The sequence below is a fragment of the Apaloderma vittatum genome, unplaced genomic scaffold, assembly GCF_000703405.1.
Source record: "Apaloderma vittatum isolate BGI_N311 unplaced genomic scaffold, ASM70340v1 scaffold20170, whole genome shotgun sequence".
In the NCBI taxonomy this organism is placed as follows: domain Eukaryota; kingdom Metazoa; phylum Chordata; class Aves; order Trogoniformes; family Trogonidae; genus Apaloderma; species Apaloderma vittatum.
The window spans coordinates 38,251-56,320 of record NW_009695286.1 but is presented as its reverse complement, the minus strand read 5'-3'; the positions used below and the strand labels follow the sequence as shown (position 1 = coordinate 56,320).

At 36.3% G+C, this 18,070-nt stretch overlaps 1 protein-coding gene across 1 annotated transcript in view; it reads right to left on the bottom strand.

The window, feature by feature from the left end:
* Window positions 1–18,070, bottom strand: part of DNER (delta/notch-like EGF repeat containing) — a gene marked incomplete at its 5' end in the record, with an annotated part of 55,050 nt that overhangs the window by 16,879 nt on the left and 20,101 nt on the right. The window contains 3 exons of the mRNA XM_009870881.1: window positions 4,623–4,736; window positions 7,694–7,847; window positions 13,774–13,919. Of these exons, the coding sequence (XP_009869183.1) occupies window positions 4,623–4,736; window positions 7,694–7,847; window positions 13,774–13,919 (414 nt within the window). The remainder of the gene's footprint in view (window positions 1–4,622; window positions 4,737–7,693; window positions 7,848–13,773; window positions 13,920–18,070) is intronic.

Sequence of the window (18,070 nt, the reverse complement as noted above, 5' to 3'; positions counted from 1 at the left end):
ATATTTTTTTATATATTGCTTACAGACATTCAGGGCAGTGATAGAAACTAGACAGAAAATGTTTTCACAGAGAGAAAAACTCTGGATAAAAGCCAGATTTCTCATCAAGGTGGGATGAAAGTAAGAGAGCCATGCACAAATCAAGGAAGCTAAACATTTTCTGAAGATACTGTACAATTGCTTTTTATACAGTCTGTGGAACAGCCAGCTTGTCTGAATGTTATGTTGGACCTAATTCCAAGAATTACACAAATGTGAAAAATTAGGTGCATGAATTGCTAAAACTTGGTATAACAAAACCTGTAGGTTTGAAATACAAGGATAAATATATATTAAAAAAGTACAGGGATTTAGTATTTTCCCTATAGAAAATATATATATTTTGTGAGGAAATACAAGATGTCTGATGGTATTTCATCAGAAATCTGTAAAGGGCAAAAAGATACTCATCATAAGGAAACAATAAATTATTAAAATGTATTTGTAAGATTTTGATTGAAATTTACCTAAGTCTTAATGGATGAAGATGAACAGAGGCTGTACCTGTTAAAGCACTAAGGAGAAGTCTATTTAAAACATTCTCCTCCATTTCGGAGGATGTCAGGTAAGAACACTAGCTTAACAGAAACTAAACAGCCATAAAAGTGTTTAATTAACAACATAATGTTCTTCAGGTAAATTAAACTCTCTTATATTAACATGAAGAATTCTGCATTCTCTAATTACCATTGAATTTATGAAATCTTCCATATGGACACAGTTTCCTGGAATCAAGACAATAAATAGGTTTATTGTACATAAACCTAAAGAAGTTGGAAATTGGTGTAATATACAAAAAGGTTCTTACCTAAACAATAAAGCTCAGAAAAGGGAAGACCTTTAAACTTAAATTATTCTTAGTCTAGGCAAATAACTTTTGTTCTCCCAATCAATTAAAATTCATGGTGACAATATGCATTTTCTAGCTGCTATTGCAAATGGACACATATGAATCCCAGCTTATCATCTTCTATAGCTGTTAAACTCTTCATTTTCGAATCACAGAAGCCACAGTAAGAGCATTCATCAATTCACTGCTTTCCAGTATTTCCAGCAATACCTGGAGGTATTTTGGGGCACTTTTGCTCAGTATGTTGCCGAGCTGTAGTTACCTGCAGCTAGTCAAATCAAACTGTCAATAGTAAGATAAAATTGGTCCCAAAACGTGAATTTCAAGTAATCTGTATGTTAAACTCCTAATCATAGCATTGTTTTCCCTCTGTCTAATCTGCAAGGAACAGATTAGTGAGACTTGCATTTCCTTGCCATATTATCAGGCAATTTTCATACACCTTTTTTTTAAAAAAAAAGAAAATCCAAAACCTTTAACAAAGATTTCAATGAATTTAATAACCATATAAGTAAGGGTAACTTCTTCTTCATCACTGAAACTTTTATTGTAATTACATCTGTTTATTCCATCCAGCATTTTTATGTTTCTAATTATTATTTGGATATTGAACTCCACTTCACGGTGCTTTGGGAATTTACATAACTTCTCGGTGACTTAAAGAAAGTGAAGTGACCGAATTGATAAACTGATGAGCAGTACCCCAATCAACTCAAATAAAATGAATTAATACCACTGCCAACATGGTAGTATGTTATACAGACAATAAGTTGAAGAAAATCAGAGGAGATGTTTAAGAATTACACGAGTATTTATAGAATCATTCTGAATTTAAATTTCAAATATCCATGTTCAGGTTGAAAGATGTTTATTATGTGTAATTTTTAGAATGGCTAGAAATTTTTTTGCATGATCATTTGAAGGTAATACTTGCTAAATGTATGTTTATTATCCTGAAACTTTAAAGAAGGTGGTCAAAGATCCCCGTTGTAAATACAACATCCCAAACCTTTTTTTCACAATAATAGTCAAAATCTTGAACAAATTCTTCAGTCCTTAGTGTTGCTTAAGCTTCTTCATTATAAATTTGAGTATAAAATCCAATCTTCTCTTTAGTACAGGTGACTCAACTTCAGATTATTTTTTGAGATCATTCCTCATTGTTTCCATCTCATTCCTTTTTCTGCCATCTTTTCCTTTTCCCTTTGAGATATTTTCTGTCTTCTCTTATCCTTTTCTGCCTAGTACACTATAGCTCCAGTCTTTTAGTTTTCACAGACGTATAAGCTCCTTGGTTACCTTTCCCCCACTGTGCTGAACTACCACTACAGTAAGGCAGGCCTCTTTTCAACAAGCAATTACTATTAAGCACAGCAGGAGAAAGCAGCAGAGCAAGAGACCTCACTTAAATTAGAAACCTATCATGAGAATTTGGTAGGATTTTTTTAAAGGAAGATTTGAGGACATACTAAAAATGGCACATTTGCAAGTTATTCCACCTGTAATTTTCAATTAACTATCCTTTGTTGTATTTACAAAAATAACCAAATCTCTTCAAAATTCAAACACAAGCTCTTAAAATATGCCTGTATGAAAGGATAATATCGCAAAAGAAGAAAGAATCGTAATGGGAAAGATAGCCATTAGAAAATTTAGACAATACATTTTGTTAAATCAGCCTTTTATTTCCCTCCAAGAAATATCTGACCTCCTGAGCTTTAGTAGATCTTCCAGAACAAGATGGAAAATCGACACCTTATTACCTACTACACCCATTAGGCTACTCCAGAGCAGTAGCACTGGCCCTTGCAGACAGGCTGTGTCACTTCGAACCAACACTCTCCCCTCTTCGTGGTGAGAACACGAATAGGAAGCACAACTACGTAACTTCGGGGGGAGCTTTCATTTTTTGAAACAACAGTAAATATTAGGGAGTCAAGGAGAACCTTTGAGACTGCTGTAGAGTTATCACAGGCTCACTCAAGAAGAGCAGCCAGGCACACGAGCTGCCATTTGTTCCTGTAAACCTAAGAATGATTTTTTCGAGCCCAGAGATCTGGGAATCAGACACGGTGTGTACAAGGCTTTTCTTCCTAAGGGAAATAGCCACGGCAGTCCCCTCCAAAGGCTTTCTCTATTGGAAATAATACAGGTCAGTGCACAAAAACTGATTCTAACAAGAGTGAAAAATATATTTCAGTACTTTTTTTGTGTGTGTTGCCCCAGTGCTTTTTGAAAACGCTTATACCATGTGACCATGTTAGACATATAAATAAGCAGTAAGATTAACAGCTGACAGCATGTTTGCCTGTCAACAAAGCCTATGAGCAGAGAGGTAATTCCTGAAATTGCTAAGTGATTGTCATTTTTCTCTCTCCTCTGGAAGGGTCAATAAGTACATTGTATCTTTAGGGAAAGTCGAGAAACCACAGAAAACCTCAACACTCGAAGCAGAAAACAAGCACAGATTTGTGACACATAATAACACAAAGACCAATAAACAAAAATACCAGAATACCGAGCAAATCATACCAATGTGCCCAGAAGAAAAAAGAGCAAAGCATACAGCCTAAATACTAAGATACCGCAGTGCCAAAAATACGCTATTTAAAGGAAAGCACACAACAGAAACAATTGGAAACTTATCAGACACAAACATGGATCAGTTGTAAAGAAAGAAGCAGAAGATAAACATTCAAGACACAAAGCAGGCTATAAAACCCCAGGACCAAGTGGCGTAACACAGAGATGGCCAAACACGAGTAAAACCAACAAGAGAGAAGAGCAAGTAAGTTTGATCATCAGTTTAGTTTTGAAGACAGGTGCATTATACAACTAGTTTGTCAAAAAGCATTCTGTTCAACACCTGTAAGTTACATCACCTCCCTCAAAGTTGTCTTTTCGGAAAGTAAATATACCAATATGCATGCCGCACGCAAGGCAGTGGCACATCACGTAACCTCTCCATTGCTCCCTTGGTACCCTTAGAGCAAGCATAAGGTGCTGACACAACAAAAAAGATAATCACAGACCTAAAATTAGCTCAAGGTTCTAATTAAAGTTAATTATAAATAACTAACAGAAAGCTTCATAATCGAGAGCTTGCACTCCTGATAATTTTTTAATGAGCAGTTTAGGCATCTGCCACTCCAGTCAGCAAACTGTTACGCTTCAGTACTATGGCGTCCTCATTTCACATAGTTATATTGACGGTTTTACCAACGAGAATCACTGAAAGGCTTTCAAGTCCAAATAGGAGAATGAATTGAAGCTTCTGGGGTCTGAAATTACTTCTTTAGTTTTGAATTATTGCTCTTACACACCTTAGCCAACTCATCCATCTGCAGAAATGTGCAAATACTGCAAGGGAGGCATCAATTTCTCATACATTTACTGGACAACACAAAAATCAGACCACACACTAAGTCTCCTCGGATTCACCTATCTCACAGTGCTGAAACCTGATTTCTACTGTAGAGGTGTCAGAGAATGAGAGACTATTTCTGAACCACAAACACACTGAAACAGCAAGCTCCTACCATACTTCATATACTACTGCTGATCATACAAAGATTTCTCACCTGGACTTCTTTTCTGTTAACAATTATGGCCTAAGGTATAATTTAAAAACTAATTTATTATATTTATATAGAAATATAACTGAAAATTTAGACCAAGTACACCTCATAAAACACAGTTTGTATGTGGTACTAGGTAAGTCTTTCCTGTTTACCTTCTGGGCACTGGCAACTGAATCCATTGATGTTGGATGAGCAGATACCTCCATTTTGGCATGGCTGCTGGATGCAGTGATCAATCTCTGACTGGCACAGCTCTCCAGTGTAACCTACAAAACAGCACATAACATTCAGAAAACACAGCAAAACATTAGGTTTTATCACTAAATGTATTACTAGGTCATTCAATCGGTACCAATAGTTTTCCTGAATAAAATTAACCAAAGTAAGAAATAGAATCCAGGATAGTTTTCTAATTTCTCATAAATTAGATTTTTAATTAGAATTTATACTTCACTGGAGAAACGTAAATAAGTAGTGGAAATCTACAGATTGCAGATAGTATTTTACCAGCAGCAATACTGTGACAGCACCAGTATAGTAGAGGTTATTGTTGGGTCCTCATCAGCACCCATATAACCAAAGAAAGGTGTCATTTTTGAATGGTTTTCAAAAGCAACTTGAATCTCAAGTCAATAATCTTTAGGAAGACGTTAAACAAGACTTGACATTATGAATTATTTGTGCATATGCTGAATGACTGTCATTTGCTCCTACGTCTGGGTTTCAGAAAGAGAGTTTATTTTAAGTGGGAGCTGTGAAGAACTGCTCAGCACAGACTCAAACTCTTCCAAATAAGCTTCTGTAAGTTCACAAGATACAGATTGTGTGTACTGTACTATTTGACCGTAAGTTTACTTTGTTCCATATGTCTGATGTCTGTAACACTTCCCCAAAAAATGAACAAATCACATAGTCTCCTTTCTAATTTTTATTTACCTCCAAGAAACTATCTTGGATGCATGACCGAGAAGAAACTACATACAGAGGCATTTTATTTTTTTAAAAGGAAATATACATAGAATTGTAAGCATCCTTTATAACAAGCATGTTTATTACACATAACAAGCAGTTAATACACTGCTGTGAAGAGATATCTAATAAAAAGATCCCAAGGTGATATACAGGACATGCCTGGATTAGGATTTTGCTTATGCCAGGGAGAAAAAAAAAATTTTTTTTTAATGCAATCACAATAATTGGTAAGTTTTTGGGCAGGCTAATACTTATACCTGTTCAAATCTACTGATGTCACTATAAGATAGCTCCCAACATAGATTGTTATTTTTGAAGTTTCTACAGTACTACTACAGAAAAGGATCTATAAGACTTTCCTCAACGTGTACCTTACTGCTCTTATATGCTATCAAAGCCAAATTATGATTCTATTTTCTGCAATGCAAAACCTGGAAAAAGAAACTCCCTTGTATGTTGTATCTGGATTAATGCCCATAAATCACCTAAACTGGAGAAAATGAGATTGAAAACCCTAACTGTGTTCTCATGAGGCAGCTCCTCTGGACCAGACTGAGGCACTTCGAGGGGCATCAGCTTCAGTCTGGATAACTAGTCATTGTCTGTAATACTAGCTGGTTTTAAATTGACATAAAATTTACAAAATCAGCAATGAAGTATTATTGAAGACTACTACAACATTTCTTTCATCTACAGGCTTTGCATTTTTTTCAGCTTCTCACATTCAGCTCATTATCTTTACAAATCATAACACAGTTTTGAATACACTTAACTCATTTAAACCTCTTTCCGTCTTCAAACCGTTACCAAGTTTGCGAAAGCTAAAAATTACCCTGGAATTCAACATGTATCCAAAAGACCATTGGCACAGAAAGACAGAAATGTTCTGAAGCCTGCTGTAAGCATCTGACTTTCTGTGATTGTCATTATAGCTTGTGGGGAAACTCATTGGAAATGCTATCTGATGTCAGCTTTACAAAAACAAATCTGTCCCATCTTAGTATTATCTATAATGCATGTTTTGTTGATCTGAAAGAGAACACGATGCGGGAATTTACTGGTATGTATGCTGCAAGGTCTACAAATTAACAGGTGCTAAGCAGTCACCGTGGTGGGGGCAAAGACATTTTCTGGTGTGATACACTAAGAATCATTACACCTATTCAAATTCTTAAATTCAAGTTCTTAAATTGAAAGGATAAAATTCAAAGTGAAAAGACAGTAAAGGCACCAATGGAAATATACCATTTTTTAAAATATGTAAGAGAAATACATTTTATTCAAGAAGTTATCATGATCTTAGTCTTCCCAGCATCTCATGGTGTCAATTTTTCCACATTTTTTTTGACACTTTCAGAAGCAAGCAACTGAAATGCATGCCCGTAATAGTGACTACGGTTTTTTTACTTATAGGGAGTGGCTAAATTTCAAAAAGCACTTGATGCAGGTATCTGAGATTACAACAAGCAAAATATCCCTAGGATTTTATATCATTACAAGAATATTATATTCAGAAATATTTATAAAATACATATTGAAGTGTTCTATTATGAGTTTGGTTTTGAAATGCAAAGTTCAGAGAGCAGAGTGTTCTAAAATAGCCATTTAGTAAGGGGTTTTTCCATCAGCATGCATCTTTAAATATGACCATGTTTAATTTTGTCTATATTAATTTGATCAAATTTTTTAAAGCAAATATTCTTAAATGTTCTTAAAATAACGTCAGTGTACTCAAGACACTTGTCCATTAATCAAATCCACAATTTACTCAGTTTAGTTCAAAAACATTTAAAAATTTTTCAAAATTTAAGTTAATTCTGAAGAACAATCCAACAATTGCACGCTGTGGAGAGAATTTTCTTCCATCTGATTAGTGCAACTGAATACAAGTTTACTAGTTACAATGGTGTTATGTTTATTGAACGGTTAGTTATAATGTATACTTAAAATCTATATTGAAAAGGAAAAAAAAACAGATTAAGAAAAAGCTGATCTAAACTAAATTTTGGTAGGAAAAGTTCTATTTGTTCTGAATAATTCATTTTGTAGGTAGTGGTTCAGACGCGCGCTTTCAATGGCATTTTTCACAGACGAAGAATCTTCCGCAGCCTTTTAAAAAGTGCCCTGATGTTTATGCTCCATTTTCTTTCTCTCCCAGCAACTGAAGTTGCACAGTTCACTGCTCTGCAAGGAGATACGTACCGATTGTTAAACCAAAAATGCATTATTCAAAGTGTAATACAAAGCCTACCAGCTGGGCAGCTGCAGGTGAAATTGTTCCTGTTGTGTTTCTGTGCTACGCTGGTGCAGGTTGCGTTGTTCTGACAGGGCTGGCTCTGACAAGCATCAAATTCTTCACACAGGGAACCCTGATACCCATCCTCGCAGTCACAGAAAAAAGTTGCCTAAAACCAAACAGGATATGTATTTCATAATAAATATTCAAAGATCGTGTTTTCATTGAATACTCTACTAAACAACGATGTCTTTGTTGTTTTTCTGTTCATAACAACAGGAGCTGCCATAAACACATCAGTTGCACAAAGTTACTCCTTGAAACACTAAACCTGCACCAACTTTTCAGGTAAAATTTTTAATGATGTCAGTTAATTTCATCTAGACAAGGAGGCTTGGATCAGATCCATAATATGTAAATGTCTACTTTTTTTTCTTCCATTCCAGAAATTACATTTATAGACTGGAATAACTGTGAGAATAAGTAATGTGCAGATTCGTACTGCAACGAAATCTCACTGCAAGGATGCACCCTTTATGTGAAGGGCAGGGATGAAATCCCAGAGGACCACCTCACTTCAGAGGTACTTCAGTAGTGACACACTCCTTCACGTCTATTAAAACATGCTTTCTTCTGAACGTACTTGCTACTATTGCAAACGCAGCTCCATAATAAAAGATTAAGAGCGCTACACCTGTTAAAGATTTAAAATACCTATAGTCGGCATGATATGGCACATTTATTCTAGTAATAAAATAATTAAAATTACATTTAAAAAATCTTTGGGTTGCTAAGATTGCCAAGGAAGTCTAAAAGAATGGGAGCAAGGAAAGCTCTCTCATCTGTAGTATACATTTAGATTAAATATCTTACTTTGTTCATTTAACACCAGACGGCAACATCACTCACTCTCCTATGTTTCAAAGCCCAGTCATTAGGGCTGGAACACAGCTGTCCCATGCACAAATGCTGTAATGCAAAGTACAGAATGTGCACGGAACTAGAAACAAAGAGATCAGATTAGTATCTCATCTTCTATTTTTATTCATGTTTGCTTCATATGAACAAACAGCTCTAGAAAAGAAAATAATTGTCTTCATACAAGTAAAAAACCTTACTCCAAAACCCCCAGATTTCATTCTTCCTTACAAATATTGCACTGGTAGAGTTTAAACAGGGATTAATACTATACATCTCTGAAACTCAAAATAAAGGCTAGGTCATGTAAAAGGAGTGCCAGAAGGCCCTGCTAAGTGTACAGTCTATACATGTTCTGGTATTTACCCAAGCCTCTTCACTAAACAGCTCTGAGTATCTCACAGATTAACAATGACAGGTTTCCAAACAAGGCTGTAGTTTAACAGAAAGAAAAGACAAGCAAGCAAAACACAGTCAAAATGATAGTAATCACATAGCACAGTACCTTGCTTTGAAGGTAATTCATAAAAGCAACACAGGAAAGTGGCTAACAAAGTGAAACAGATAATCACTTTTATTTAAGAGCTAAGCAATTAACACACAGTAGGTATTTCCACATTTCTGTATAGCATTGGTGGAAAAGAAATCAACACAGGGACCACTTTGATCCTTAAAGACAGTGATGGGTGCTTCAAAGTAAGTGTTATCCTCAACATTTCATATCACTGGAGTCACACCACTCCACAGTGCACACAAATGTTGCTTGCAGCATCCTTCACAGCTGTTCTAACTCTTACTGATAATGCTATTGACCTAATGTGTTTGCTATCACTCCTGGAACGGACTGTTGAGTTCAGACTTCACACAAAATCAAGTTTGGTGCCTGTTTCAGCAATTCACCTGTTCTGTATGTAAAAAGTGATATTTCGTACTATGCCAAAAATGACATTTTTCTCTTAAAATCGACATGAGTAGTGCATGCGTAAAGATACACGGACTGCACCTGGATCCTGTAAGTACAGGATCTCTTAAAAAAGATCAGAGTCTTGATCTCATTTAAAAGTGTTTCTGGCCTTTGCGTATGCACTGAAATTGAGAACAGGCTTGTCTAGGTCTATCTGATGCTAAAGACATCCATGAAGCATAACATTCCATTGAAGTTAACTCTGTCAGAAGAGAGAGGTCCCGTGCTTGTTAGGCAGGCTCAGGTTCATGGCTGTTTTATGTTTTATATAAAGCACATCACACAATTCTATGACTACCTGAACCATTGGTCAGGGCGGAAGGGAACGTCTGTACTGTCCACACAGACACAAACAGCATGGCTTTGCCTACACTAAAATCTCATTCTAAGCAAGGGAAGCAGATGATTATAATTTAAGTACTGATACATTTAAACAATACACCAATCAGTAATTGCCTCATCAATATTAATGAAATAGGAAGTTAAGAAAAGCTCAGATAATACAGATATCTAAGAGTATGATATAGGGATCAATTTACCATTAAGAGTAGTTAACAAAACGAGTTCTGAAAGCAGGAAAAGAGGAGCATCGTAACGCTTCCAACTGAAATGTCTGACAGATGCAGACTAGTTATACTGCAGAGAAGATTGTCATCGTTTTTATTAGGCATGTCATCTTCACTTTTCCCAAATGATACTATCAACGTTTTTTCCTGAATAGATGACATGTACTAGCATATTTGAGGAAAACTAAGTCAAAAAGCAGCTACGTACTGCTATAATGCTAGGATTCCAGTCACTGTCTAGGAATTCCGAAACAGGCTACTCTCTATAGCTTGTTCACCTGTGTATTTTACTTGATTGTGGGAATGCGAACCTATCACGTATCCTTTTGGATGGCAATAAAATAAATTCCTTAAAATAACTTGTTACTATCCAACCCATAGGTATCATATTATAAATATAGTTGTAACGTAGTAATTTTTTCCTGCAGAGTAGTAACACGCTTATCAGGTTCTAGATTTCAGACTAGATATACTATAAAAGCTCACTCTTTTTTTTTAAACCACAGTAAAGAACCTCTTAAGATGACCAGAACAAAATGAATGTCTACTCTTTTTCTCTAGTTGAGAAAGACTCTCAGTATGTATTACGACTCACGGTAAGTCATTGTAATACTTAAGTAAAACATTGCTGTATGTTAATTACATATTTTGTATTTAGGAGTATATTGTATTTAGGAAACTAACTCCATATGCAGGAGAGCATGCCTTTAGAGATACATGAGGGGTTTTTTTTTTTATAATTAGCCTTTAAAAGAAATGTAATCAAATGGATCCATCCCAAAGCTTCTAGTCCATATAGAAGACATGAAATTTGCTGCTACTCAGTTCGGTATTGTTCTGGTTTTGGCTTGGATAAAGTTAATTTCCTTCCTTGTACAGTGCTGTGTTTTGTATTTAGTGTTAGAATTATGTTTATAACACCCGGATGATTTCAGTCGTAGCTAAGTTGTGCTTATACTACATGCAGGGTTTTTCAGCTCCTCATGGTCTGCCAGGAAGGGGCCTGGGAGCGCACAATGACTCGTGGGGGGCACACAGCCGGGGCTGCTGACCCTCACTGGCCGATGGGGCATTCTGCACCGCAGGACATCGCGCTCAGCACATAAGGCTGCGGGAAGAAGCAGGAAGGGGGAGTACGCAGTAACGGCGTTTGTCTTCGCGAGTCACCCTCACATGCGACAGAGGCTGGCTCGCCTGCAGATGGCTGAACACCTGTCTGCCGGTGGGACGGAGTAAATGAATTCTTGTTTTACTTTGCTCGCACGCACAGCTTTTGCTTTATCTGTTAAACTGTCTTTACCGCCAGCCCTGAGTTTTCTCATTTTTACTCTTCCAATTCTCTCCCAGATCCCACTGGGGCGGGAGGGGAGTAGGAGTGAGGGAGCAGCTGGTGGGGGCTGAGCTGTCAGCTCAAGGGTTAAACCACAACAAATACGTTACTTCTCAGTGCAGGCAGAGGCCAGTTATTTCTGTGTACATCTCAAGGGTTCTGAGTTTAGCAATAAAATATCGTATTTACACAGTCAGCTCTTCTGTATTTCACATTTAGGGGCAGTTTGTGCCAGTAAAAATAAAAGCAATTAAATAAAATTTTAACTTCAGAAATGTAAAAATATGAGATGTTGAGAATCCTGCTAATCCCAGTTCTCTGACTACCATGAATGGACAGGTGCCTCTTCCAAAAGGGACTTCGACATGGTTTCTGTGTCCTAAGCTTTAGCCCCAGGGGTGTGGGTCACGCCTAGTGCATGTTGCATCAAAACCACTGCCTGGGTACCTGCTCCTGTGATTACTCTAAGGTTCAGAGAAGGAAGAGGTGGAAAGATATGAACAATCCTAAATTACTGTATTCCATTTCCAGGGAGAGCAGCACACTACATGTGCATGAAGGCAGGTCATTTATCACCAACAGTTCTAATTTTAACTTATACATACTTTCGATGTCAAGATTACAGGTGATGATGTATGCATACTGATTTCTTTTTTGCTGAGTGCCATAATAGCTCCTCTTTCTTGCCATGAAGCCAATCTGGCTTTCTTTTTAAAGAGTATTTTATTTTATCTTTATTACCCTTATTTTATGATCTCAAAGACTTATAAGACATGGATAACTATTAAAGGCCATATATGCATTTTCCCCAATATGGAAAAGCATTAATGCATCTGTATATTTATAGGAAGTAATTTATTTTGTGACATATGACATGCAGTTAGAAAAACAGTCATAAAATTTGACAAACAAAATGAAAAATAGAAAATAAGACTATTTATCAAGTGTCTTAACTCTGAACTTGACAAAAAATGAAAAAAAGACAGTAAATTTTAACATATTATTTACATAAATCAAATTCAAGATGCTGAATTTATAAAATAAAAATGTTAAGTATAGTGTATCGGAACTAAAACTAAACTGGACTATGAAATAGGACACTGTATCTGAATGAATAATTTATTTGCATACCATCCAGCTGGTATGGTAGAGAAGCACTTCTAAAGGCATCTCACAATAGCTGAGTTCACAGATTATCTCAGGAATTTTAAAATTTCATTTTTAAGAAATAAAATGCTTAATTATTCTGAATGTTACCATTCCCATGCATATATAGATTACTGTAGCAATTTAATTATTGTTGTTACTATTCCAAATGTCATTTTTCTATCAAACATGCTTATTGAGAATTTAAATCAGAAAATGGTAGCAGATGAACTAACAGTGAATTCCCTAAATATGCCAAATTTTCTGTGCACACAGCAAGCTCACAGCTGTTAATATTTACTCAACAGTTACTATTGCTTTTATCTCCCAAATGAATATTGACAAAACCAAAGATTAAATGTGTATAACCGCGCTGTAAATGACTTCTAATCCATGAAATACATTCAACACATATGGAAGGTAACAGAGAATACAGTATCTCACTCACAGAAGGCCAGTCTGGTTTTCTAAAAGCAATATGTGGACTGCAATTTCGATATATTTTCTTATTTTTTCATGTTACTAGATTGCAGTTAAAATTCACAGTGGCCAGTGGAATTGCTGTTGCTGCCACAGTCTCTCAATGCAGTATTATGCAGAAATGAAAAAAGTCATATAGGAAAACTTCCAAATGTTACTGAATTACTCCTGTTTCTTTTAATAATTATGCTCAGGCGATTCCATTGCACTGATCAGTAACTTTTGAGTGAGCAATTAATGAGACGAGGGGAGATAAATACTAAATTAAATCAGACCTAAAACTAAAACAAAGGTGAAGACTTAAACTGGAACACACCGGCCTGGAAATTGGGCATCCCAAGTGCCTACCGCGTCCTCCTCATCTCACCAAGAAATACTCTTGTATAGTGACAGTAAGATGCAGCACACAGTACCTTAAACCTCATTTGAATAAGTCTTTTTATTGCCAGTTCTGTGCTGGAATGTTCACATCTCACATCTTTTTTTTTTTTTTTTTCTTACTCTGAGCACTTGATTTTTAGCAATAGCAAATGAATATATTGTTATTATTTAGAAACATCTGTGAGCTTTAGAAGCCTATTGCACAGCAGCAAGATATGCACACACTCAGAGGACCCAATACAATTCAACCTGAGTTTACGTTATCATGGAAGTTCCACACTACAGGAAGGTCTCGATAAGTTCACCTTACCTCATCTGGTTTGGTGATACAGTTTCCTTTCCCCGAACACTGGAGGTTATCTGAATGGCCTCCCACGGGCATGCAGGTACTGACTTTCACTATCACAGTCAAGCGTAGAGCCACAATGCACTTAGTAACTGAATCATTCAAAAAACCTTAAAAAAAATAATAATTCATTCTTACTATACAAGAAAATGTGCTAATACATATTAATGGTCTACCACTAGAGAAACAAATAAAACTGAATTGAAAGCAACCGTGAGCGAAGAACACTATTGCTCACATTTCATATACACTTACCTAAATGTAATGCATGAAAATACAAATTAGAATATAGTTTGGAAACAAACACTTATTAAATTGATTAAAAAAAGGCAGGCAGGCTGGTGAAAGAAATCTACCTCCAGAGCTCTAATCTGCTACCATTTTTTAGGTCTCAAATAATCAAATGCATTTGCCTGCCATCTCTTTAATGAGTTAAGAATCTATTTCCTTAAGTCTCTTAATGACAAGGAATATTAAAATCAAATTCAGCGAAGAACAATGTTTAAATTAATTTCTAAAAGTTACTTCAGAGCTAAAAGGCACACAGATCAAAACCTGCATTACATCGGTAACGGACAAACCCTTTGGCTGTATTTTTAATGAAGTTTGCAAGAACATACATACACAGCTCAACAGCGTTTCTTTGTGCATTTGCAATACAAGTATTATTGAATGTCTAATCTGATCGCTCTATAAGGTGATACACCAGGCATAGCTGAACAAAATATGAAACTGGGAACATTTGCCAAGAAATTCATGAACCTCTAGCTAGCACCTGTAATCACATGGAATTTTAAAAAGTAGTTGTTTGGAGGCTATTAAAACACACTTAAGCATAGCAATATCCCTATCATTCATATTTCTAACACATCTATATGAAAAATAAAGGACAGCAGGAAAAGATTAAATGAGGCACATACACAGCCCATGACATACACAATTAAGTCAGAGTTCAAGTCAAAACACATACACCAGGCTCCTAAACTTCACCTGTGCTCAAACTGCGTCGTTCCACCACAGTGACTGGACTCCTGCGTTACAGCTCGCCCCTGTGACGCATCAATTAACGGTTTTGTTCTGGGAGTTTGTGGCAGAACAAATGTGCACTGACGTAAAAGTGTGGGTTTGGTATACTGCATATATTGCACGCAGAATATTTGCATGAAAATCCCCAAAGACCCTTCCATAAATGGTCAAACATTTGCCTTCACTATTTTAACGTAGGTAGACATGTAAGGGCCTAAGACTGTAGTATCAGTATGGAAAGTAGAGACCCAGCACCATTGCAGGACTATACTTTTCTTTAGAAATTAAGAGAGAGAGAATTTAAGTAAAAATAAATGCCTTTTAAAACCTAAGTATCCTTAATTTTTAAGTAAATGACAGTAAACTGATACAGGAAGAGTATGACACAGAATGCTTTTACTAGCATTTTCCACTTGAAATTCTAGAATCCATTTACAGCCTAAATCTGAAAAGCAGTTCGAAGACAGAGTCTAGCTTCTTGCATTATAGACTGGAGACAGCATTAGTTAAGCAGAAAAAAAAAATGGTACAAGATAATATTTATAATGAACAGTAAAAAATGAAAGTTTCATGAAACAATCTGAACTTCAGGTGAATTCTCTTTCCAGAACAGCTGCTAAATATTACTTACATTCTGCATATGAAAGTGCTGAGTATGACTAATTATACAAATTCCACAGAAAATCATATGGACGACTTGCATTCTTTTCTCTTCATTTCTCCATTTCATATTTTTAGATGCTGCATCCTTTGAACAATTAGTTATCTGCCAGAAACAGTGATCCCTAAACCATAGCAGGAAAATCTCATGCCCAGTATAGCCTCTACAAGTTAGCTAAATATTCTAAAAGAACAGATTGGGGAAAAAAAAAAAAAAGTATTCTGTATAGTTCCAAAAGCCTAACGGTCTGTTTTGGCTAGCGAACATTATTGTAATCTGTTGATCTTTTCAAAGCAAGCCAATTTATCCTGGCCTTAATACACACCCCATTTTTATCCATCTGTTCAAAGATGCAGCCAGAATTATTTCCTTCAACAACTGAATGCTATTGTCACTGGCAGTCATGCAATTATATGTGAATGTTTGGAAGAATGTGGTATTTAGAAAATGTCTTTGGGTTCACATTTGCTTGTCTGAAGCAGATTGTTACATATTCTTCAGGACAGTTCCCTAAAGGAGTACTGAATCAACCTTCTTTGTACTTTGAATCTTGTTACTATTTTGGTATCTAAAGCCCTTAGGCAAACCACTGAAAAAAAAAATCGTTATTCTCACAGCAATGCCACATATTTTCCTGTAACTCCTAATTACCTCATCTAATTTCCAAGGAATAGAAAAATATGACCATGGCTATTTATTTTCATTCTAAAGAAGCTGCATAGAACTTTCGGAGATCTCTAGGTTTTAAGGCTAGAGGAAGCTTGTCTGATCACCTGACTCCATGCTTAACTCAAGTCATAGCAGTTGAATTAATTCCTTCCCCAAGTCCCATAACAGCAACCGAACTAGAGTGAGTCTTAAGTTCTATTTTTAACTTCTAGGTGGGACAATAATTTCAGAAGGTCTGGAAAAAAAAACCACATTACAGCTGTTTATATCAAGAAAGCAATTTTGCTCAGTTTAACCTTGCTGGCTTTCTAAAGCTAGTTAAAACATAATGACATCAGAGCAGTTTATGTTGGCGAATTCAGGGTTGAGGTATTTACAGCAATAGCAGAGAAACTATTTTAAAGTCCGATAAACCCTAACATGATGTGAGTAGTCATTTAGATTGCAGAGTAGGCATTTTGAAGCTCTGTGTGTACACATTTGATAGTGCAAGAAATGCCTGCACAGTTTCATTGGCAGTACGTGTGGTAAAATACACTACAGCTCATTCCACCCTGGCAGCTTCATCTAATTACACCTAGAAGCACAAAGTATGTGCACCTCTGTTTCTCTCACATCAAGAAAGTTAAGAATGAAAAATAACGAATAAAGTCAAAATAAGAGATGACAGGTGTCATCACTGTGTCCAGGCTTGCTTTCAGCAAGATCATATAATCTCATTCTGATTATCACTATTCAACATAGATTGACTGTAGATTTTCTAGACTACACAAACTGGTTTTTTCCCCTTTTCAAGCCCCCTTTCTGAACCATCCCTTCCTTCTCTGCATGGCAGACTGAGATCAGCAAGCATGTCCGTAGTGGACTGTCAAAGTAAGGAAGACTGATGCTGATAGGCCACCAACTCAGAACACTATCCTATGGCATATTATGTCAATGAAAGGTGTAAGACTGAACTACAAATTATAACTTTTGGTATGCACCCACTGCTATTACATGCACAAACACTCTTGCCTATTGCAATTGCCTGAAATTTCTCTGTATTCTACATAGTGAATATATGTATTCCAACATATATTCACCCACAGTTGAAACGACAGATTTTCATTTAACTACCAGAAATACAGTAATAGTTCCCTATGTTAAAGTCCCAATTCACAAAAGTATAGGTCTTTGAGTACACCTAAAGGTTTCTTGGATGAGAGAGAATGACTGCCAGGGTGTTGGGCATCAGTCCCCAAGCTTTCAACTTATTTTTAGCCTGGTTTCCCAAGAAAATGAGACAGCAGTGGGATGTCTATCAGTTTCCATCTGTTCTCTTTTTCTCTCTCTCAACACTTTCCCACACCAAAAGCTTTTGGGGTCAGTAGCCAACTTCAACATTTGCCAAAGACACTGATTGCCCACAGCTTCCCTGCGCAGGACATAGCCGCAGCACTAAGGGCACTAGTAAGTCAAAACGGGTAGGAAAAGAAAAAAGGTCCCCAGAATAAGGTGATATTATTTCTCCACACCATTCCCAGCATTCATTTCCATTTCAATGGAAAATGGAAATCTGTGATATACACAAATGGAAGAAAATCAGATAGTATCAGTCCTTTCAGGAGTAAAGCGGTGGTATTATGTGTACGTGCACCACATCTTCAGTTCATGTCACACAGTAACATAATGAAGCTCTAATAATTTTAGACCTGACTTCAGCTTCCAGAAACAATAGAGAACATACTGAGTCTTAGGTTATAAGCCTTATCGGTAAAGGATACAAGTTACATTAAGTATGCCTGCTATGTGATCCACAGATAATGGAAAGTTATAGAATTAACCTGAAGTGTAAAGGATCCAAGAGGAACTTTCCATGTGAGTGCATCTTGCACATCACAAGAGAAAGTATTATCCAGCAAACTA